The following is a 23696-nucleotide window of genomic DNA, read 5'->3' as shown; positions in this document are numbered from 1 at the left end:
ATTTTTTCCCATATTTTATTCATTCCTAAATTAATTCCAAAAATAAGTGGTTAGTTACAAAACCGACTGCTTTTCATAACATTTTATGTAAGAGCATGAACGTGATGACGCACTTTGGAGTTGCAGGCATGACACGTCTATTGCGCTTCTGCACGTCCAGGATCGTCGGCGATATTGTGAAGTTTATTGAACCCAGTGTTACCCTGAAAGTCCGCCGTACTTCGTTATTTACCTCGTTTTTCTGCAGGAATTTTACTGACAGCGGCACCGACATGGATCTGAGCAACATGAGAAAGAGCTATAAGAGCGATCAGGAGGTGGGATACGTATATTTTAGGTTGTGAGTGTTTTTATTTCAGGTATATGTATGACCATTACCTGAGACCCTATTCAAAGGACATATTATACAGAGTATCATTTCATGATTTTTTACATCAAAAAGCTAGATATGCAGAGCTGGCATTTTCTGTGTTATTGTATAGAACCTGGTCAGTGTGCTTTTACATTGTTGGTCATTTTTTGTATTATCTGCAGCTAAATTGCATGCTTGCCAAATGCCTTTTCAAAAATCCATGCATTTTCGGTTGACCTTGACTCACATCAATCACTTACTTATTAAGATGATGTAAAAGGAGTCAACACAATTATGAGACAGCCTTTGACCATCAACCATGCTTTTGCATATCATTGATGCATGGGTTGGTGTTACCGTAATAGCATACTTGTTAACGATCCTACTGGCTAAACACAGTAACAGCACAGTAAAAGACACTGTAATAGTTCAGCTATGGGGTATTTAAACCTACTTTGCCATATACAGTATGTCACAGAAAGATAAGTAATGCTTAAATGTATTAATTTTCTTATTTATCATTTTCATCCTACAGTGTTTTGAGGAGCATCAGCTTGCTTCTTTAGATCCAATTAAGCAATTCGGCACCTGGTTCGATCAAGCCACTAAATGCCCTGAGGTGGGAGAAGCCAATGCAATGTGTCTTGCAACAGCCACCAAGTAAGAATGGATGTTGTGTGGTTCATCAATAGGCTGCTTGATGAATAAACAGAGCAATTTAAATATATTGCATATACGTACTTAATTTGCTTTCTAAATTTGGCCAAAATATCCCTTTCTCATGTTATCAAAAGGGATGGTCGGCCCTCTGCACGCATGGTTCTTCTAAAAGGCTACAGCGAGGAGGGATTTCGCTTCTTTACCAACTATGAGAGTCGGAAAGGTACAGAGCTGGTGAGTCTTTAAATTAAAACCAGATTTTGTTTAGAAAATGTCCTTGCGTGTTTATCTTCTCATCTTTTTCACATCTTGTATTATTAAAATGAATTTATTTATTTTGCAATCAAATAGGAGAGCAATCCCCATGCCTGTCTTGTGTTTTACTGGGAGCCATTAAACAGACAGGTAAGGGTTTTTTGGGGGGGAGGGGGGAGCTCAACTTCAGCTAATTCTTTGGATAATCTTTTACATATTTCATCTTAAATTACATTTAATTGAATGTAGTTTTTGACCCCACTGTATTTTGTTGTTGTATCCTAACAGATTCGCATCGAAGGCACTGTAGAGAGAATCCCATATGAGATTTCATGTGATTATTTCCACTCAAGGCCCAAGAGCAGTCAGATCGGTGCTGTTGTTAGCAGGCAGAGCACATTAATACCAAGCCGACAAGTGAGTCTTATCCTTAATTAAAACTATAAAAAAAAAAACATTTTTGCTAATTGAAATAAAGCTGAAATAAAGTAATATATAAATATTAAATAAAAACCATAAACTAATTGAACTAATTAAGTTGACTTGAAAACTAACTGAAATATGTTTAAGTACTAAAATTACTAACTGTAAATAAATAATAAAAATAAGTTACATCCAAAAAAAAAAAACTAATACAATTGACAAAAACACATAACAAAAATAAAATTTAAATAAAAATTTAAAATTTAAAAAATAAAAGCTAATTCAAACTGCAAATAAAAATTATATATATATATATATATATATATATATATATATATATATATATATATATATATATATATATATATATATATATAAAAATAATGCAATTAACACAGCCACAAATCAACTTCAGCTTTCAGCTAAACACTCATAATGATAATTATACACAATTAATGTTAATTATTTTCCTGGTTTGGTGCAACACCTGATTTATTAATAAGTTGTTGTGCGTGTCCCTTAAAGTACCTGACAGACAAGAATGCAGAGCTTGAGGAAAAGTATACGAACACTACTGTACCGATGCCAGATTACTGGTGAGTAATTTTTGTTTTATTAATATCAAACCCCTTTGTATGAAGACAGTTATATTTTAGTTTCATTTATTTTTATGGATAAATATATTTTTGCAGGGGTGGATACATTGTGAAACCCCACCTGATTGAGTTCTGGCAGGGTCAGACCAATAGATTACATGACCGAATAGTCTTTTTGCGGCCAAAAGAGGGAGAGACTGAGCTGGGGGATATGCAGCATCAAGCTGAGGGAGGCTGGATATACCAACGCTTATCCCCCTAATAGAGGACATGCTGTGAAATCCACATCATCGTCTGTGACATCAATACATCATCATTACTTGACAGCTACTGTCGCTGATAGTGCCACCAGGGCATCAACTGACTAATGAAGACTTATCTCTCCATATTCGTCCTGCATTCGTATCGTCTTAACCAAAACCAGGAGGGAGATTTATATGTTGATAACTGTATACATGATTTTATGAATATAAATCATATTGCATTACAAAATGGTGCATTGTTGCAGCATTTTTAAATCTTCAAGACTGACTTTAACACATTCTTAATCTATTACTTGTAAGTGCAAAGTCTGATGTTTATTAATTAGACTTTGGACTTCTGTCACAACTAAAAACACCCAACATGTTGCTCTGTTTGATGTTTTGCACATCTTTAAATGTGTTCATGATAAACAACAAATATTCTACATGACAAATGTGAAATCTGTTTATAATGTGTGTTGTAAATGTGCCGGATGTAATGTTGACCTAAAATAACTGTCTGAAATTGGCTGTAATATTGTAAGGGATGGTGATTTTTTCCTGTAAATGTGAAGTAATAAACCCGTTGAATTTTTTGCAGCAGTGCTCATTGTGTTTTTTTGCCAGCAGATGGCAGTGGTGTTCAAAACTCTTTTTGTACTTCTCCACAATTTAACACGTTATCAGCAAGGCGATTAAAAAAAAAATCTTTATTTTGAATATTTTAACAATAGGGACTGCAGTAAACAAAAGACAAGTACATATTAAACTAGACAAATTTAACTTGTAGTTGTGGAGTTGTGGAGAAGCCCTAACGTGCAGTGCCTTTTAACTCTCCTTACCCTAATTGAAACCCTTTTATGATAAATTATCAAATCAGAAATATGCACAACTGACTGAGCGTCCACAACAACAACAACAACAAAAAAAAAACACGTGATCGAGTGCTAAACGGATTTGTGTGATTTATAAATGAAAGTGGATAAGATTTCTGTGCCTTCCTTGTCAGGGTTTTCCCACAGTGATAATAACGCATTTTATGAGCATGACAATATTGTGTTTATGATTTACAGGAAACACTAACTCCTTAATAATCATCTTGGGGTTGCTTTTCAATTAAAGTATGGCTGGTAAAAAATAATTTTCTGTTCCAGTATCTTTGCTGCGTCAATGGTAACTCAATCAACATGAAGACTTTCAAATAATAATGAGTCAAAATTAGTTTGTATTTAGGCTGCAAACGATGTGCTTCGTCTGGAAGTTATTTTTCCACATGGTTTTTGTCAGTCCGAGCAGGTTCGGGGAAAAGGCTTGGATTTTCTGCCAGAGTCGCGCGAATCTTCTTCTTCTCTTTAAACCGACCAGAATGGGAGACTTTTACATGACGGCCCTTGGTGGCAGATTTATCCACTATTTTTTCCAGTCTGGCGTCTAAATTGCTGTCTGCGTTGTCGTTGCCCAGGTCTTTATTCGCATTGTTGGTGCTGAAGTCGGGTGGTATTTCATACAGGACCTTTGGCTCTGACTTCTTTTTCTTCAGGAAGGTGATCTTCCACCAGGCAGGGTCGGCCATGACAGCTGCGAAGGGAAGATAGCAAAGTAGACCTGCAACACGAATACGGATTTGTTAGGGAGATGAAAGACACTTAGTAATGTTTCAAAATACAGATTCCAACTCATAATTTAACAGTGCATCTGCAAGCTGCTTATAAAGGCTCATTTGCATACTTAAGCACATTGTAAGCAGCAACACTAGTTCTCTGTGTCTCTCCTCATTAGAATAACAAGAGAACACCTGACTCCTGCTCAGCTGTTTAATTAATGAACAGCACCACTGGATCCCCTGTCACTCACTTGAGATCTGATATGCACCGAAATAACATTGTGTGAACCAAGACACTTGAACATCTTCTTGATGGATAACTTAGTATTTCGACCTACTCTGATAGAGTATCGTTTGTTATGTAATATTGGCCAGAGTGTATAGCTATTGTACAATGATTTGCCCATGTGATAGCAACCAGTGTAAACACTGAAGACTCACACACCTAGTAATGATAATGTGTCATCTGGTACCTTGTCATAGTCATCTCTAAATGGAATTTATCAGTGAACATGTGATGGGTCGTCCAGCATATGCAGCAGGTTTTATAGCATGGTGTGCGATAAGATTTTAAGTATCAGACCTGAAGTGATCTTTAGAAAGTTCTAGTAAACCCACCCTTCACTTGGCCGGTGCCACCCAATATACTTTAAACTTTCTGGTAGGGTTTGTGCATGAAACAAGGCAGGATCTCCATGTGAATATACTTTTTATGGCGAATTTCACTAAAACGTGACAAGCTCCTTTTCTGATTTCTGGGTGCAATTCATTTTTGGCACAATAAAGAAACTGGATTTAGATCTAGAGATCAGGCCAAAAATATTAGATGAGTTTTAGCTAGCTATTTATCTATCTATCTATCTGTCTGTCTGTCTGTCTGTCTGTCTGTCTGTCTGTCTATCTACCTATCTATCTGAATATTTAATATATGCTATGTAAGTGTAAATATTTTTATTTTTATTTTAAAATAATTGTTTAAAATAATCGTTTGTACTTTGTATCTTTCTATATTGCTTATTGTGAGTTGTAAGTTTTGTTCTCTGCAATACTACTTTGGAACAATATTTATTGTGTAAAATGCAAACACCTGGCATTATCTGGGTAGAAAAAAATATATATATTTACAATTTGAAATATTTTTGTCATCAGTAAAATATCAGTATTAAAAGCCAGTTTTTAAAACTTTGCAAAAGATGTTTTTACAAAGGAAAAACAACATTCTTACTCATTTTTTTATTTAATTAGTTTTTTTTTTTTTTTTATTCAATTTTTTTTCACAATAGGAGGTCACTTGCATGGAGATTATCATATCTGGAGGTCACTGAAACCACTGCCAGAAATGTTCTGAGACAAAAACAACAGCCTTAATGCAACACATCAAACGTTTTCATGTAATGTTGCAGTGTTTAGAAGATAAGAAGGCATTTCTAACACAAGGGAATATTTGGCCATTTTATGGGGAAACAGAGACTCTCCAGTCTCCACTGGATTTGTCACTGATCTTCTGCAATTACATAATGACAGGATTCAGTCCCTTTTTGAAGCAGCTACTACTCTTTCACCTTAATTGCACTTAGTTTATTGTAGCCAAGTAGACTGTAGATGTATGTAGAGGAGATCTTATTGCACTCTGAAAAAGACTGTAAAGTTTAATCCTGGGAGAGTCAGGTGCTTTCCTCAGCTTGGGTGGTATGAAGGTTCATTTAATGGTTTTATTGTTCATGCTTATTGATTATGACTTGTTTATGCTGAATTGTGAGTCACAGCCTTCATACTGAAATGTGCCAGACTGGATGTGCTTTACAGACCGGCTAGGAAAAAAATTAAATATTAATTTCTGAGATATTAAAATGCAATAAAATAATTTTCATATATTGAATTATTCTTCTGACATATATATATATATATATATATCTTTATCTTTTGCAGCAGTTTCTTGAAAGTCACCTGACCTTCTACAAGACGTTCTGATACTCAGAAGGTATCCTTAGAGCTAGATAATAAGTTACTTTATTTTCCTCCTTGTGTGACTAAGCATCACTAAGAACTTCAAAGATCACAGGGAGAGTACACTGTGCCTGTCTAAACCTAGGAAATCACTAACCAAGTTCAAAGCCTTCCCGGTGATATAAATGTTTGAGGAGAGGAGAGGTTAACTCAAGGGCAGCCAGGCCCTGCCGTATTCAGAGGCCTGGACATCATACTGCTGCCGTTTGTGTCCTAAATGTTATTCTCTCTCTTCTGGGCCTGTAACACAGCATATCAAGCTTCCCAGGTGGCCTTCAGCCTCTCAAGGGAGGCCTTCATAGAGCATTTGTTCATAACGGGCTCTGTTAGGAGAATTCATGATTTATGAACACAAGTGCATATTCCTCTCATCTGCGTTCAAAACTATACATGTTTGTTCATTTGACTTTAAATTCATTGCTCATTAGAACAGTGTTACTACTTTAGTTTCACATCATTATAGTTTTTATATATACATATATTTTATTATATATTCAGCTTTCATGTAAATTTCAGTTTAATTTGAGTAATTTTGTTGTGCATTTTTTTAAAATGTCTTTATAGTTTTCATCATTTAATGTTTTTCTATACATTATAAGGTTTCTATATTTTCTGATTTTCTGAGACTTCTTGAAATATTTCATTTTATACTTTTGGCTGACTTTACATTCATTTTATATTTTGTTTAATCTAATTCATTTTATTTTTATTTTATCTTATTTTAGATAATGTTTTATGCATTTAATTTAAGTTTAAAAATATCCTCATGCTTTTTTATTTTTTTAACTAAATCGGCTAAAAATTAAGAATGTGAACTCTAATGTTCTTAAATATGCACACACACAAAAGAAAATACACATTCACAAACACTATTTTAACAAATTCACTTCAAAACACAAAAAGGAGCAATTGATCAGTTCTCACCTGACAAGCTGTGTTCACTTCTTTCAAAAGTGCTCTTGGTTCAGAAGAACAGGTGTCCAGAAGAAGTTAAACCATTGTCGCGTTGACAGCCTTGCCCCCTGTGTTCACTTAGTAACTTCACTTTACCGCTCAAGTTCAGTTAGCTGAGAGCTGCTAATACCTTCTCACCTTTTTGCTTCCCCTTCTCTTAATTAATCTCTCTACTGAATGTCTGCTTTGAGTGCAGTGTCTCATGCTACAGGTGTTCTCTCTTGGTCCCTCCCTTACTCCCTCTCTCTTTATCAGTCTCGTTTTATCTCCCTCTCCTGCTCAGACAGCAGCCTAACCTCACACAAACACACTGTTTCACTCCAAGCTGAACATTAGGTCCAACCCAATGCAACATGAGTAAATGTTACAGCCATGTGATCGAAAGAGGGAGGGCAATACGATTGAACAAACTCATGGGAGCGTGAAGTTGGTTTAACATTTGCATGGTCAACCAAAAAGGTGCTCACCTTACCAAATCAAGATAGATTGCAGAGAAACTTTATCAGTAAATAAATGGAGCCTATGTTTTTTATCTATATATTTATCTATCTAACTATCTGTCTAGAGCATTGAATGCAAAGTAAAAAAAAATAAAAAAATTATTTTCTATGACAATTAAAGGCTATATGAGATATTATATGGGTCAGTAGAGTTTTGTGAATTTTTACTTTACATTCTCAAATAAATGTCTAGACTTAAATCTTTTGACAAAGAAAATATAATTGTTCATATGTTTGCTCTGGTTTAGTTTAATACTGCAAATGCAAAAGTCAGTGGTTTGTGTTCACACATAGTTTGCATTCTTGAATATGGTTTTATAAAGGATTTTTTTCGGATTGTAGGGGGTTTTAACAACAGAAGGATGCTTTCCACCTGAGCTTGTTCACAATTTTGCCTCTGATGTTTAATTTCGCAAGGCTGCCGGACAGATGATGCCCACATTTGCATAATGTGGGGAAATCACAGACAGACACTGGATCCCCAGCTGAGATAGGAGCAGGTCTGAATGTCATTCAAAAATATGAAAATAAAGCATTGCCTATATGGCTCCCTTTAACTGTTACAGCCATTGTGCTTCACAAGACTATAAAAGAGCTTATCCGATTCAGGATTAAAATTCTGATTCCTGCTCTCAGCAAGGGTGCTGAAATGGTCTTTGGAGTGATTAAAAGTTCTCTGTTTGGAGTACAATGCAAGTTTCTTTTCAAAGGCCTCTTCTGTGTAAGCTGGTTATTAAGTGTAGTGTTACTAGAGTTGCCCAAGATATCCAAACTTTAAGAAACAGAACTACAATGCTATCTTTGATTTTAACATTGCATAATAGTATCATACTGACCTTTATTTCAAAGTTTCTGCTTTGTTTCTTTGCTGATTTTAGATTTTTCTGTCAACTGTATACGGGAGGAGTTTGATGGAAACACCTGAGACACCTGCAGTCATATTAACAGTCAAAGTCCCAATGGCAGGCACTTTAGATAAGGAGTGCTGTGATCTGGCAAACAGAAGAATCTTTAAACCACTTTGTTCAAATAAAACTGAGAAAAGAGCAGGATATTTACCATAAATTCATGTCCACATAAAGTGCGTGTTCAAGTATTTTAAGAATTATGCAAGCAGCTCAATAGAAAGGAAGCACAAATGCAATGCATGTGGTATTATAAAACGCAAAATTACTATTTAATGTTGTTAGTGCCAGCCCTGTTTATAAGTAAGAAAAACTGTAATATGTTACGCTATTTTTTTAAAGGAAATCGCGCTATCTAGTGGACATACCGTTTCTGCTGTTTGTCACTCAAAGGAAAGCGAATAGCTTATTTGACGTAATAAAACCATATGCGTTTACCTTTTGAAAAGTGAGCAAATTAATATATCTTCTTCTTCCTTTGTATATATACGAAAATGACCATGATAAGAAAAATAAATAGGCTACAAATGATCAAACACCATTTAACAGTTTGATATTTGCCGTTGCATTGAAGGAACTTTTCTGAATAATAATAATAATAATAATATGTTGAATTTACAGCTTTTTGAATATTATTTAAATAACCTGATATAAATAACCTTTTATTGCCAGATTCGTAATTATGGAAAACAGTGTGATAAAATGCAAAGTATTAAGAGATAATGATCAGGTAATAATAAAAACTTATTATTAATTGATATATATATGATTATTACATGGATATACTTAAAATGAATAATTAAATAATTAATAATTGACATTTTTTTAACCATCTTAATTTGATGAAATAAAATTAGTTGAATATCCACAACATCTGAAAACGTGTATTAAGATTCCCGTACATTTGTAGACTTTAAGAAAAAATTCAATTTACAGTCAATTTCAGATATGTTTGGGTTCACGGAAAATCCATAAAAGCTATTTCTAGTGACTTTTATTTTGACTTTACAAGGAAGTGATTAACGGTTCTTCTATTCTTGTAGTTCATTGGTCTTTCAGCAGGCTGCGCGTGAGACCCAGCAGTGTCGCGTGTGCTGACTGGTCGGTTGTGCATGTACGTGTCAGTGGAAATTGTAAACTTGAGCCATATCTCATCGGTTTGATTTACAGGCATGGAGTAGCTTTAGATTTTATTTTATCAAAATAACGACAACCACGATTGAAATGGAGGTAAAACAAAACATTCTTTGGTTAAATTAAGTGTCACTGTTTTTTATGTCTTGCTCTCTTTGTGTAAAGCAACGTTAGCATGCTTATTGACATTGATCAAAATCCATTTCAAATAGTATTATTGTGCATCATCAATGCATACTTATGTGTTTCTATTAATATAAAGCCTGAATTATTATTAACTTGGCTTAAAAATTTTCATTGCCTATACATTAAGATTATAAGACTTTAATAATGTGCAAAAGGTTTACGTGAGTGTTATTACAGTGTGTATAATTTACCTTTGTAATAAAAATCTGATTTAGCAGAACATCCAGAATGTCCCAATTGACATCCAAACCAGTAAACTCTTAGGTAAGACAGTTTTACAGTCATTTATGCATACACCATTCTTAAACATATGGTTTGAAGTGATGTAGCTTGACTTCTACACACTGTAGTTTAGATCTTGAAAAAAAAAATCTATTTTATATTGTGCTTTTGTCTCTATCATTCAGACTGGCTGGTGGACCGGAGACACTGCACGCTGAAATGGCAAAGTGCAGTGATGACAATTAGAGAGAAAATCAATGCCGCCATTCAGGATATGCCGGAGAATGAGGAGATCAAACAACTGCTCTCAGGCTCATGTAAAACATTATAATAATGCAAACATACTTATTTTTGTTTGAATTTGATTACTCATACATTCTTCCGTTTGCAGATATCCACTATTTCCATTGCTTACGTATAATCGAAATATTAAAAGGAACAGAAGCGTCCACCAAAAATATTTTTGGCAGATATTCATCACAAAGGATGAAGGTGAGGATGCATCTCTCTGCTGTTTATTATTCTTTGAATGTAGTAAAAAATAATACGCTATGTTAATTTTTTTCAACAGGATTGGCAAGAAATAGTGTCCTTGTATGAAAAAGACAATGTCTACTTAGGTAAATAATCATCATTTAATAATTTAAGCCTTTTACACAAACACAATGACATGATTATGTGTATGTGTGTTTTTAACCCTAGCTGAAGTGGCCAGTATATTGATTCGTAGTGTAAGCTATGAAGGTCCTGCTCTGAGGAAACAGGTGTCTAAAGCGCAGCAGCTGCAGCAGGAGTTGAGCCGAAGAGAACTGGAGTGTCAGAGCGGTGCCACCGACATGAGGGAACGCTATTATGCTGCCTGTAAACAGTATGGGATACAGGTCAGACAACAAAAAATTACAACTTATTTTACATCGTTCGATGCTGATTACCGATACTAACCTATAATATTTCACAGGGGGAAAATGTGGCAAGGGAGTTACAAGCACTCGTTAAGGATCTGCCTGTAGTTTTAGAAAAAACTGGTAAAAAAGCAGCCTGTCTGGATGAAGCTATAAACTTTTATGCAGCCTTCATAAACTTTGTTAGTGATTGGTGAGTGCGACTTCTTGTTGTTTCTAATGCTGCATTGATTAGATTTCTGAAATCATGCCTGTGATTGAACTCCAACATAACCCTTACATGATGTTCGCCTAAGTGCAATTTTTTTTTTTTTTTTTTTAGGTCTGGAGAAGTCCTGCCCACTCTAACATTTGTCCAGAGGAAAGGAAACACAACTGTATATGAGTGGAAGACAGGAAATGTGCCCACAGTTGTAGAGAAACCTGTAATGGAGGAAGCCCCACCTGATGTTGTCACAGAGGAGACTGTAAGTGTGATAAGACTCCATGATTTGAGTTTTAAGCATCTGTCTGTTATCTATCTATCATTCTTGTTTTGTGCAGATTGACTGGGGTAACCTTGGTGTTGGTGCTGATACTGAAGAGGTGAATTTTGGGATTTCTGTTGAGGATGGTGTCGACTTGGGTATTAGTCTCGAGTCTGGCACAGAGGTAAGAGACTTAATATTTAGTACAACTATAAAGTCTTTGGATATCTCATTTTGAGACAGAATTAAAACAGTCTACCAATCAACTTCAGGAAACCAGTGCTGGTGGTATTGACTGGGGAGGCTCTGAACCTGTGGAAATTGAAATTGTGGATGATGGCACAGACTGTAAGTGTGTAGGGATTTACTGAAATTATATATATATATATATATATATATATAAGAAGAAGCACTGTTTTTAAGAGTGATTTCCAAAGGACCATGACACAACAAAAAAAGATTGGTGCACCACAAAAAAATTACATTTTATAATATATAAAAATAGAAAACTTATTTAAAGGCTTACTTTAAAAGCATTAAAAAAAAAAAGATTACCGTATTTTTTGGACTATAAGTCACACCTGAGTATAAGTAGCATCAGTCCAAAAATACGTCATGGTGAGAAAAAAAAACATATATAAGTCGTACTGGACTATAAGTCGCATTTATTTAGAACCAAGAACCAAGAGAAAACATTACCGTCTACAGCCGCGAGAGGGCGCTCTATTCTGCTCAGTGTAGACTACAGGAGCAGTGAGCAGCATAGAGCCAAGGGGCAAGGAACTCGACCGGAAGTTGAAGTCGGGTGGGGGCTGCCATCTTTTAGCAGAACTTCACTTGCGTTAGCATTCCCATTGACTCCCATTAATTTTGGCGTCACTTTGACAGCGAATAACTTTACATCTGAGGCGTTTAAAGACTCTGTTTGTCCATTATTTATTTCTAAAGATACACGACAATGTATAAAGGGCTCCATTACCTTCTGTGTTACATTATGGCCCCGTATAAACAGTTTTTGTAAAAAATAGGCTAACGATTGCGTCATAACCACTCGGCTCTCTGTCGCATTACCGTACAGACAGGAGGAAAAGCTCGCAGGCAATTAACTTAATATGGCGTACTGGCGTTACATTTTAAAATACTATACAAAATAATTAATCAGATTACTTACTCCTGCTCACTCACGACAAAGAACTCCCCGCTCAAGCTCGCCGTCTCTGCAAGATTAACGATGGCAGTTTGCACGCACAGCTACTAGAAGATTTACATCTGCCAGACAGGTTGCTGACGTCGTAAAGCTTCGTTTGAGTCTGCGCGTCAGAAACGGAAGTGCTAAAAAAACGCTAAAACTGGGCTTCATTTGTCTCAATTGAGTTCCAATGGGGTCGCTGTGTCCATTTCTTTTACTGTCTATGCATAGAGCGCCCTCTCCCAGCTGTAGACAGTAATGTTTTCTATTGGTTAATTTCTCTCGGTTAATTTCTCTTGGTTCATGTCAAATTAATTTTGATAAATAAGTCGCACCTGACTATAAGTCGCAGGACCAACCAAACTATGAAAAAAGTGCGACTTATAGTCCCTAAAATACGGTAATCAAAAAGATCACCTAGAGCTAATTATTTTAATGTGAAATCTGCAATTTGGTAAAATGATAGAATTACACACAGGCACACACAATCCTATTTAAAACACATTTATATATGCTGAATAATTGTACTTTTGCAGGTCCTGATGGTGTTGCCAGAGGTGAAGATGCGCTTTCACTTCTAGAAAACTCACAGACACGTGGCGAGTTCATCAATGAGCTGAAGGAGGTACAACAGTTTATATTTTAAGACTGTTAGATAGAATCTTTAGTCCTCATCCAAACCAAACTCTTTTTCTGTGTTTCTTTGGGTCAGTTGGAAATGTTCCTGTGTCAGCGGCTCAGTGAGATGCGTGAAGAAGGCGACTTGGTGACCATGAGTCAGTTCCAGCTCGCTCCCTCAATGATTCAGGCCCAGACTCCCGAGCGTGTGGAGGCCATGCTGGCAGACGTGCGTGACCTGCTAAACGGGCTCACTTCAGTACGAATGCAGCACCTCTTCATGATCCAGGCATCACCACGGTAACTACAAACTCATACCTTTCATATGAAGAAATGCATTTTATATCAGTATATCTGAAATTGTTCACCCAAAAATGAAAATCCACTGAAAGTGTATTCACCTTCCAGTCATCCAAGATGTAGATGAGTTTCTTCAATTGAAAAGATTTGGAGGAATGTAGCATTACATCACTTGCTCACCAATAGATGCTCTGCAGTGAATGGGTGCCGTCAGAATGAGAGTCCAAACAGCTGATAAAAACATCACCGCAATCCATCATACTACTCCAGTCCACCAATAAACATCTTGTGCAGTGAAAAGCTGTATTTTTAAAGAAAGAAATCCATCACTGAAATGTTTTTAATAGAGATAATTCACCCAAAAATGAAAATTCGGTCATTAATTACTCACACTCATGTCGTTCCAAAAACGTAAGGCCTTCATTCTTCTTTAAAACACAAATTAAGATATTTTTGATGAAATTCGAGAGCTTTCTGACCTGTATAGACAGCAACACAACCGAAATGTGCCCAGGCCCAGAAAACGTAAGTGAAAATAAATAAATAAATAATGATTTAATTCCAAAAAATTTCTCCTCAAAATCACATCTTCCGCCATTATCGAGAGTAACTCTGCACGGAAACAATGCATGTGTCTTGGTACTCTCCATAATGGCACCTAGGGTGTCGCAAAGGAGAAAAATTGTTGAATAAGTTGTTTAGTTTTCTTTTCAGACAAAAGTTTTCTCATAGCTTTATAAAATTGTGGTTCATTAATACTGCCACACTGAGTATTTTACCAAAGTCCTTAGTACGTTTCTGGGTCTGGGAACATTTCAGTTGCATTGCTGTCTATGCAGGGTCAGAAATGTGTGTTCTGATATTGATCAAACAGTATTATGGCTTATGGATTAATTGATGGACTGGAGTTGAGTGGATAATTGTGATTTTCCTTTTTTATTTACCATTCCTTGAAGCTATTAGCCACATAAAAAAAACACTTAACAGTTATCTATAGTTGTAATGTTGATGTAGCTGAAATCTTGTAGTAATAATGATAAATCTGGTGTTGTCTCTCAGCTACGTGGAGCGTGTTTCAGAGTTACTGCGGCAGAAACTCAAGCAGGCTGATATCTTGGTGTTAAAGCGTGGCACACTGGCTGAAAAACGACAAGAGGCTCTGGAAGAACAGGCCAGGCTGGAGCCCCGCATTGATCTGCTGGCTGCTCGCACCAAGGAGCTCCAGAAACTGGTACAGTAAACCTGTTATAATGATGTGTCTGTGTTCGTCTCTCTGCAAAAGTGAAACTGGCACCTTAGCAAACCTTTAAATTCCTGTTCACACGCATCCCCTATTTGCAAAAAGAGCCAATGCTTGGCAGTATTAAATTTAAAAAGAGATGAGGTTAATAGAGCAAAAAAAGCTAGACTAAGGTTGTTAAATGGTGGTGGACATAACTTTTATTGAAAAGTAAATTGTGTATTGGCGGAGAATATGAAAAAAAGCTTCCTCTTTATCTCTCTCTCTCAAAAACAGATTGAAGCTGACATCTCCAAAAGATACAACAACCGGCCTGTCAACCTCATGGGAGTTAATGTGTGACCAAGAGTATTTACATGCTGCACAGATGTATCATTTCATAAATATATTTTTTTCCACGGTGATTCCTTTTTATGGTGGAATAAAATTGTTGCAGTCACAGTGCTTTGAATATTCAAAGAAGGCTGTAAATAACTTGCGCACAGCTGGCCTCATTAGACTGAAGTGCTGAATTCAGTGAACGAACTGTCTTAAGAGGCCAACATTTAAATATACAATTGCTAACCCTAATTTCTGTAAAGAAAAGCATGAGGCATTTTCCATGGATAGGATATCAAAACTCGAAAGAAAAAAGAAACGGTCAGAAAAATATTTTTATTAAAATATTATTTTCATTTGTTTTTTGAAGAGTTCAGTGCGAAACCCTCTAAATGCCTTTTGAAATTCTTTTAAAATTAGCCTTTTTTTTTCAGTGTCCTATGTGTCTGTTCAGTAATTTCACTTTAATGACAATATACAGATTATTTTCATTGCCATTAAGGTGAAGATAAACGTAGAAGCCTGATAAAAATGCTAATTTTAGAATAAAATTTTAGATCGCAGTTAGAGGCTCTTGCAACTGAACTCTTTATATCTAACTAGGGTTACTAGTTTTAAGACTGAGTTTGATGCACTCAAAAATTGCATAACAGCTTATTAGATTTTTAAATGATTTTTTGTTTTACTACAATAAAATGAATGTTGTCAACAGATCATCATGATTTCAGTTGAAACGGTAGTCTAAGGTGGAATATGCAAACAACTCCATTTCAAGGGGGAGATACAGACAGATGATGCATTTTACTCTTATTTGTTGTGATGTTTACAAAAAAAACTGTTTTTAAAATGTGTGGGGTCATGTAAAATAGAAATTTCTTTCAGCAAGGAGACATTAAACTGATCAAAAGTGAAAGTAAAGACTTTACATTGTCCAAAAAATCCCGAAAAATATAATGGTTTCCACAAAGGTATTATATAGCACAACTGTTTTTAAAGGGATAGTTCACCCAAAAATTTACATTTGATGTTTATCTGCTTACCCCCATGGCATCCAAGATGTATGATCAAGTGAACCAATTACACATCAATGTATCGTCACGAGCCGCATGGTTTAACTTAGTTTTGTTTGTGTAAGCTTTTTTTATTGTAGATTTAGCATTGATTCCCGTTCACCTCCATCATGAGACTGACAGACTGCAACAGTTTGTTTTAAAAATCTCAGTTAGTGTTCTACTTTAGAAACAAAGTCACCTACATCTTTGATGCCCTTGGGTTAAGCAGATAAACATCAGTTTTTAATTTTGAGGTGAACTACCCCTTTAACACTGATTAAAGTACACAAGCTCTTACTTTCAATTACTACATTACAATCACATCAAATGTATTGTTTAATTTATTACAATTTATTCATGTGATGCAAAGCTGAGTTATATATATTAAATAATGTAATGACATTTGATTCCAGACCTGAACTTGTGTACATTACATTAAAAGCTGATGTATTCCATTAATGTATTCTATAGTAAACTTATATTGAAATATAATTACTTTATAACATGATTATCATAGGAACTGCAGCTCAACTCATCTAAAACTCAAGCCATACATCTCCCCTGATGTTTCATCACTGTGTTGTCTCTGTTTTGCCCTGGGGCAGCTGGTATAATCACATGGCAAAAACACATTATGCTCACAAGATTGAGGATCTAATGAACATGATTTTTGCACACCCCCTACATCTAAGGCAAGGAACAGTGAAGCATTACAGCTCAATTTCAGACCCAAGTTTTATACCATATTGGTATTGTAGACTTTGTGTCGTCGATCATGGCGACATTTAACCAAGATATTATCTGTGGCGCATTCTCACGTCATTGGTTTGCAAAATGCACACGCATCCATTTTTTCTTTTGTCTGTCTCTGCCTTTCCCCCCAATGTCTCTGATGAAGCTATGATAAGTAGAGGGTTGTGCTCGGCCCAATCATCGCCTGTGCCATCAATCAGGCCAGACAGGCCCGTTTACTGATACAGAAGCTCTAAAGAACAGCCATTACAAAACACTTTGTTTTCCGCCCAGTCGACAAGAGCAGAAAAACAATACGAAGGTCTGAGCATTTATCAAATATTCCACCATAACATCATACTGATGATCAAACGAAGACTGTCACTGGGTGACAGACCTAATCTCTTTTTGGGCCCTAAAAGCTTTTTGCCTTTCATTTGTTTGTCAAAAATCCCCCTCATCCCTGCAGCGGGCAGATGCTCGGAGGCGATGGCCAGGGTGAGACCCAGACTGCTGTGGCCCAGAAGACTGAGGTTGCCAAGACAACTGGCCCAGCACCCCTGCTGTTGTCACTCTGCCTGTGTCGCTCAGTCATTGATTCTCTCCATCTCACCAGCTCTCCACATGCAGCTTGCATTGTTCTCAATGGCCCTCATTGAGAAGCCATTGTACACGATAATACACCTACCAACTCTCCCACATCCATTTCATCGTGTCACATTAACAACCAAAAATCATATTGAATAAAAAACTGAAAAGCTAATACCAATAAGCAGACCTGCGTTTTCAGCATTTAATAACAAAAAAAAACTACATACATAAAGCTGTTGTCATATAGACCAAAAAACATCATCAAATAAGAAATACATTGAAAATACAATGTAAATAATGGTCACACCCTATTACGCTCTGCGCACAATGGTACATCTTGAAATCCTACATCTGTTAAATACAAAGTATTAAAAAAACAGACGTTCACAGAGACACACCATTAATTCATTAATATCTAAACATCTCGATATCTAAGCGTCGACTGTGCTCGATGCAGCCAGAGGCTTTCGTGAATGCAACATTTGGACTTCGCTAATTTGCATTTTCACATCAGAGACGCCAGAACTGTCAAGCGCTGAATGGCAGCTGCAAGACATCTTTGTGGCTTTCTTTGAAGACTATTATCAACGCACATCAATTTCACTTGAGTCCAGGACTTTAATTGTAAGTAACACCGAATAAAGCTAATTTAATGGAGTACACGCAATTAATATCCACGTTTCAATTCTGGTCGATCGTATCTAACGGTACATTGAAACCTCTACAGCTCAGCCTGGACCCTGATTCGGCCATTGCCCATTCACAATGGCAGGAGGAGAACGCACATCTGGTATCAAAGCATCTGCCTCGGTGGGTGCCTGCGCCGTGCCTTGAGAATCTGGGGTCCCAAGAGAGGTCCCATTGTTCCCATTTGACCACATCTGGGTCTTCTCAATCGTATCTAACGGTACATTGAAACCTCTAGACTCATATTGGTCTGAGAGTGAAGGTTTCTTCCTCAGCCTCTTGGCTTCGTTTTGCAGTTTTTGTCGGATGTAGCCCTTGATCTCTGCGTCAGTCTTGCCAGGAAAGAAATACTGAACGGTTCCTGCACAGGAATATTTCCGGAAATTAGGTGGAATAGATTCAAATGAGTGTAAATTTTGACAATCTTCAAAATGACAGAACACCGTCTTACTCAGGATTGCCTGGACCTCTTCAGTGGGGAGAGCAGGCTTTGGTTGGCCTCTCTTGTTGAACATGACTCCAGATATAGAGTGGGAAGCCAGGCATTCCCTCTCGTAGAGTCCACGGAGCAGGTCGTTGGTCAGTTTTTGGGGAGTGGTGCCTGTGTTACACCTCTCCAAGAGTTCAGGAGTGATAAACTGATAAAACAACAAATAAATTAAATACACAAAATGAATACTGATGCTATCTATTAGAACTTGAGAAATATAATATATATATATAGATAGATAGATAGATAGATAGATAGATAGATATAGCTTGACAAGACTTGACATGTTCTTCTTTCATGCATGTTAGAAGTGGCTGATATGACAAAAATACTGTAGCAATTTTTTAAGACAAGTTCACAATCCGCAATCTTATGGCAATTCTTGTTTATACTTGATACTTGTTTATAAGACTTTTTTTGCAATTTACTGAGCAATACTGAAAACCGCTCTAATTGCCCTATTAAAAAATAAATAAAAAAAATCAAAATCAAGGTAACAACAAAAAAAGAATAAAGATAAACCATTTATGCATTGCAAAGCATAAAACAATCGTAAAAAACAAACATGTACACTGAAAAAAAAATTCTGTAAGATTACTTTTAAATTATAAGAATTACTTTTTTTTATTTACTTTTAAACAAAAATTGCTAATACATTTAACAAATAATTACAAATAATCAACAAGCAGCACACTAAATTTAACCATTTGTTTTTAGGTAAAAATACTTGTAAAACATACAGATATGTTTTATTTACATCTTTGGAAAAATCATTTTGACAGTGTAATACAAAGACTTCAATATGACCAAGAGAAGTCATACTGAAAATACGTGCTACAACATAAGGATGAAAAGATGATTATTTGTTGTGCAACCATGTCTAACTAACTTTTATAGACTACCTCTGTGAAGAGCCCGTCCCTTAGAGCATTCTGAGTGGCCTCATGAGGTTTCTGTGGTCCTGGACCCTGATTCAGCCATTGCCCATTCACAATGGCCGGAGGAGAACGCACATCTGGTATCACAGCATCTGCCTCGGTGGGTGCCTGCGCCGTACCTTGAGAATCTGGGGTCCCGAGAGAGGTCCCATTGTTCCCATTTGACCACATCTGGGTCTTCTCAATCAGCATTTCCAGGTTTCTTGCCAGCTTTCCACATGCTGAAGGGTGTACATCACATGTGAAGATTTGATTTATGCAATTCGATAAATCAAAACACCTAACAGAATCAAACAATATTGACCTGTAAGGCACCTAAGTTGTTCCTTCAAGTTGTCCATTTCCTTCTGCATGCACAAGACCATGGTAATAAGCTCCTTCTTCGAATAGGACTGTAAATAATGAGCCTCCTGCCACCACAAAAGTACACAAGCTTAGGTCTGGAATCAAATGTCTCGCAAGCAAACAAGAACATCAACAAGCAAATGTCCCAAACGCTGAACACAAATGACTCCCATCCTACCTGAGACTCAGAAGCAGGAGGACTGTCAGTGTAGAGGTCTGCGGAAGAACAATCCAGCTCATTAACCTGTCATGACAAGAAAGAGTCCTAATATTTTCTATTTACTCAGTCAGTTGTCATTGATAATTGTACAACAGTTTATTTCAGCAGTCAAATCTGATCACATTTTCTCTCCCCACATCCAGATTGAGGTTTCTCTCACACTTTCTCCAAGCACAGATGTGATTTTGTGTGTTGCTTGATTGATAAATAAAGAAAATAAAGAAATATTAGTTTTAAACTATATAAACTTCCATTAATGATGATTACTGACTGTTTGAATACACTTGTTTCTTATATTTTGGGTGAATAAACTATTTTCTTTGGGAAGCTGTTTATATAGTTTGATAAAGTATGACTTGTTTTTTTGTTTTTGTTTTTTTTATGTTCAAACTAAGACAGGATGTGATGCAGAGAACAGAGTATCCTGGCCAGAAAACAACTGTTGTTTTTCAAGTTATTATGCTCTTCATATATATTTGATCTATATATGACGTAATGTTTATTCTACTCAAATAGTTATTATACTGTATGCTGTTTTTGCATACTAAAGAGTTATAAAAGCTGATGCTTGGACAATCAACTTTGAAGAAGCTTGACCAAAACAGAACTTTGCATTGGTGAATGAAACGATAAAAGTATTTGACAGTACTGAGAAATACAGGAATAATCTAGCAACAGTCAAAGGGGGAAAAAGTATATAAATAGGCTAATTTTCCTCAGAAATGTGTTATTAAGTATATCCAAATCACAGCCGTGCTGATATGGACAACAACAGTAGCTTTAATACCGCATAACCCTAACCCTGCATTGACGAGGTTGATACCTTGTTTACACCTAGTGGAAAAATGGTTCAGTGTGACTTCCAATTCTGCCTAGGTCTCCAAAACCCATCTAAAACCACTGAAGAGGCCAGCATGGGGGGACAGAAGACCGGCAAAACATCCTAAGATGGTTCAAGATGTTTGTCAGCAAAGGTAGCCACTTCTGTCATGCAAAAGCAAAGCTAATGAATGCTTCTTAAAACTCTTTCAATGAGAACCGATATTGTGGCCTCGCACACAACAATGCTGGTGTTTTCCATGAGGGGAAGTACCATGGTAATTTTTTATAAGGGTACCAACAAAATAACTTGAAAAGAAGAGCTTGTTTCAAACTTTCTAAAGTTTCGGATTTCAAAACTTTTAACCCTCTGGTGAGATTGTACTTGGAGGGAAATGAGTACAGGGCTTTAGTTGGGCGCGCGCCTGGTGGGGTTTCGGTTAAATGGTGTATTGTACCATGCTTTACCCCATTGTTCTCCATTAGCGGCCAGGCATGGCCGCCTGCCCTGCCTGCCTCAGACCACTGCTGCAGGAAAGGAAAGCATCAAATCTATTGCTACACGGTGCGAAAAGTGCAGTAGTAAACCAACAACAGTAAATTATGGGGGAATTGTTGCGTAAAATGCTGCAAATATCCGACGTGGAACAACTGTTAGAATCAAAACAGAAAGGTTTTGCTGTCCGTCCTCTCTGTCAAAAATGCATCCAAACATCGATTAAACACCGATAATGAGAAAAAGACCAAACCTTGATGTCTAACTTCTGAAACCCGGCGTCGGATGAGCTATTTTCTTCTGCTTTCTCGTTGGAAGAAAACAGTTTTCTTCGTTTCTGTGCACCGTTCTGCTGGACAGTCGGGTTGACATGATACTAATTATTCTTTTGGGATCAGACATACGCCATTAACAGTTACAAACAAACAATGAGGCATTAAACACTCAAAAACACGTTTCCATCAGTCATCTTACACTGAAGCAGTCCGGTTTTTGTTCCTCTTCCTCATCCTCTTCATTTTCGTAGTCAAGAATTCGCTGCGCTTTTGTTTTCCTTCTCATTTCTCTCCCATTATTTTATTTGCGAGCGAGAAAAAGGGCTCCACTCTGCATAATGCAGTTACGCTCTATTGGACTAAAATAACACTGTTCCTCTCTTTCTGAGATTTAGACGCTACAGATACCGACAACTATGCTCCTTGCGATTATTCTACTTCAGCTCAAATACTTGAGTGAATCCATGGAAGGACAGCACTTTACCGAGAAATGACAGGGAGCACATTTGAGGCTAACGCACCGTAGCGTAACGTGGCACGAGCTCGAGTCCCGTCTAGATTCAATCTAATGGCAGATCCTCACAACAACAGGAAATCCTTTGCAAATATTTTACCATGGTAACCCTAGTTTCCGCCGAAATACCCTAGTTACAACTGTAAAGCCGTAATAAATCATTACAAATTCTCTTTCAAACAGTTAAAGAAGCTTTCAGAATCTCGGTTTATTTTATTGAATGCACTGTCACCGAATACCAAGTTAACGTTTCCTCAGTTGTATTGTAGTAACAGTAACTGCAGTAATTATGGTATGTCGGCAGAAACAATGGTTACCACGGTAAATATTTAAAAGGTACCATATTGTATATGCGCTCATAAAAGAACAGTGTATTTCCAGCGACAGTCTAGTTTACACGTGTTTAGCCTGACAATTGATAAAGTTAGATTCGTCATGCAGTTTTACGAAAGATTTCCCGAGGCGTCAACAAAATAACTTGAGCCTTATTTTGCGATTGTAATACGTCTTTTCCTGTGAGGAAGATCAGTTAATATTAATATCAGACTGTTTACAAAACAGATGTACCAGTGTCAGTTACCCCTAAAATACCGTATAGTTAAGTGACCACTTTAAAATTGTATTAGACATCACTAAAATAATGTTTGGACTGTGTAGGAGATCCTGTATTATGATTTATGTGTTAATTTCAAGAGCAAAATTGGGCGTTGTTTTGTATAAAGTGACAATTTCAGTTTAGGTCAATGACAGCTTTCTGCTTTTGTAATTATTGGAAACCTAGACACAAAGATGTTTCTTAAAATTATTTGTTTAAAGTCTTGAAGAGCCTTCAGTAAACGTGAATACATCAATTTATAAGGGGAAGGAAGAAACAATACTACTATTTAGGTTAAATGCAGTCACACAGACTAATTTCCAAGTATCAGATGTGTTTTCTAGAAAAAACACATTCTCTGAAATGTTTCCTGACTGATCCAGTGATAAGCATAAATTGGAGCTTGACATCTTGAATGGCAATAGATGTTAACTGCCTCCAAATGACATTTCCAAGATTTTGTCCTCAGTAATCAATTGTTATGCTTTTATATTTTCTCCAGTAACTCCTGACTTGTGCAGCATAGCAGCATTTTATGAACAACAATTTTGAGATGAACTATGGTCTATTTAATATTCTAACAAGCTTGAGCATTCAATGAGGCCTCAAGAAATTGCAGTGCAACCAAGTACTATCAGAACTCTTATATATAACTCTCCTTACTGTATCTATAATATTTTTTTAAATCTGAATTTCTCAATGCATGCCTCCGAGAGAAAGTGAGTTAGAGAGAAACATAAAAACTTGGAGGCATTCAGTTCTTTTTCCCACTGCCTCACAAGGCTGACTGACGCAAGCATCTGACACAAAGAGCCATGTTTAATGTAGATATCTATTCAAAATATTTAAAGATCAAAATATCTGTAATT

The 23696-nt window shown here is 36.5% G+C and overlaps 4 protein-coding genes and 1 long non-coding RNA gene across 7 annotated transcripts; 2 read left to right on the top strand and 3 right to left on the bottom strand.

Annotated features, from left to right (window-relative positions):
• The first annotated feature begins 105 nt into the window (after positions 1-105).
• pnpo (pyridoxamine 5'-phosphate oxidase) lies at positions 106-3128 on the top strand. The gene is made up of 7 exons (XM_052570573.1): positions 106-317; positions 888-1012; positions 1147-1246; positions 1364-1417; positions 1556-1684; positions 2216-2286; positions 2383-3128. The coding sequence occupies exons 1-7, from the start codon at positions 129-131 to the stop codon at positions 2546-2548; spliced, it is 834 nt and encodes a 277-aa protein (XP_052426533.1). The 5' UTR covers positions 106-128; the 3' UTR covers positions 2549-3128.
• Positions 3129-3789: 661 nt separating this feature from the next.
• Positions 3790-4101, bottom strand: prr15lb (proline rich 15 like b). The gene has a single exon (XM_052571146.1). It carries the CDS (start codon positions 4099-4101, stop codon positions 3790-3792), a length of 312 nt encoding a protein of 103 aa, XP_052427106.1.
• A 1289-nt stretch (positions 4102-5390) lies between these two features.
• Positions 5391-7438, bottom strand: LOC127969018 (uncharacterized). The gene is made up of 3 exons (XR_008156207.1): positions 7063-7438; positions 6236-6461; positions 5391-5942 (listed from the first exon to the last, which is right to left on the bottom strand). It is a non-coding gene; the product is annotated as an uncharacterized LOC127969018 (long non-coding RNA).
• Positions 7439-9548: 2110 nt separating this feature from the next.
• Positions 9549-16580, top strand: cdk5rap3 (CDK5 regulatory subunit associated protein 3). 2 transcript variants are annotated; one of them, XM_052570967.1, is made up of 14 exons: positions 9549-9727; positions 10033-10081; positions 10225-10356; positions 10431-10531; positions 10611-10659; positions 10742-10920; positions 10998-11134; positions 11264-11408; positions 11485-11592; positions 11681-11756; positions 13134-13222; positions 13310-13515; positions 14575-14746; positions 15032-16580. In XM_052570967.1, exons 1-14 carry the CDS (start codon positions 9722-9724, stop codon positions 15095-15097), a joined length of 1515 nt encoding a protein of 504 aa, XP_052426927.1. In that variant the 5' UTR covers positions 9549-9721; the 3' UTR covers positions 15098-16580. The 2 variants fall into 2 exon arrangements, with proteins under 2 accessions (XP_052426927.1, XP_052426928.1); XM_052570968.1 differs by having other exon boundaries at positions 9569-9727; positions 10036-10081.
• Positions 16581-17636: 1056 nt separating this feature from the next.
• si:ch211-194k22.8 (BEN domain-containing protein 6) lies at positions 17637-22579 on the bottom strand. Of its 2 annotated transcripts, none has more exons than XM_052570970.1 (7): positions 21918-22579; positions 21697-21792; positions 20087-20152; positions 19868-19973; positions 19528-19784; positions 18587-18773; positions 17637-18496 (listed from the first exon to the last, which is right to left on the bottom strand). In XM_052570970.1, the coding sequence occupies exons 1-7, from the start codon at positions 22002-22004 to the stop codon at positions 18177-18179; spliced, it is 1119 nt and encodes a 372-aa protein (XP_052426930.1). In that variant the 5' UTR covers positions 22005-22579; the 3' UTR covers positions 17637-18176. The 2 variants fall into 2 exon arrangements, with proteins under 2 accessions (XP_052426930.1, XP_052426929.1); XM_052570969.1 differs by having other exon boundaries at positions 21697-21795; positions 21918-22574.
• Positions 22580-23696: the final 1117 nt, after the last annotated feature.

The sequence above is a fragment of the Carassius gibelio genome, chromosome B12 (assembly GCF_023724105.1).
Source record: "Carassius gibelio isolate Cgi1373 ecotype wild population from Czech Republic chromosome B12, carGib1.2-hapl.c, whole genome shotgun sequence".
NCBI classification, from domain to species: Eukaryota; Metazoa; Chordata; class Actinopteri; order Cypriniformes; family Cyprinidae; genus Carassius; species Carassius gibelio.
This window is presented reverse-complemented; position numbering and strand designations above follow the sequence as displayed.

What these genes read in the sequence shown, in the direction of transcription:
- si:ch211-194k22.8 (XM_052570969.1), bottom strand. Translation starts at nt 22,004, where the DNA reads ATGAGAAGGAAAACAAAAGCGCAGCGAATTCTTGACTACGAAAATGAA. An exon ending in AAAAACCGGACTGCTTCAGT is followed by an intron (nt 21,796 to 21,917) that starts GTAAGATGACTG and finishes CCGACTGTCCAG; the next exon opens with CAGAACGGTGCACAGAAACG. An exon ending in AGAGGTCCAGGCAATCCTGA is followed by an intron (nt 18,497 to 18,586) that starts GTAAGACGGTGT and finishes ATTCCTGTGCAG; the next exon opens with GAACCGTTCAGTATTTCTTT.
- cdk5rap3 (XM_052570967.1), top strand. An exon ending in ACAACTGCTCTCAGGCTCAT is followed by an intron (nt 10,357 to 10,430) that starts GTAAAACATTAT and finishes TTCCGTTTGCAG; the next exon opens with ATATCCACTATTTCCATTGC. An exon ending in TGTGGATGATGGCACAGACT is followed by an intron (nt 11,757 to 13,133) that starts GTAAGTGTGTAG and finishes GTACTTTTGCAG; the next exon opens with GTCCTGATGGTGTTGCCAGA.
- prr15lb (XM_052571146.1), bottom strand. Translation starts at nt 4,101, where the DNA reads ATGGCCGACCCTGCCTGGTGGAAGATCACCTTCCTGAAGAAAAAGAAG.
- pnpo (XM_052570573.1), top strand. Translation starts at nt 129, where the DNA reads ATGACACGTCTATTGCGCTTCTGCACGTCCAGGATCGTCGGCGATATT. An exon ending in CATTAATACCAAGCCGACAA is followed by an intron (nt 1,685 to 2,215) that starts GTGAGTCTTATC and finishes TGTCCCTTAAAG; the next exon opens with TACCTGACAGACAAGAATGC. An exon ending in GTACCGATGCCAGATTACTG is followed by an intron (nt 2,287 to 2,382) that starts GTGAGTAATTTT and finishes ATATTTTTGCAG; the next exon opens with GGGTGGATACATTGTGAAAC.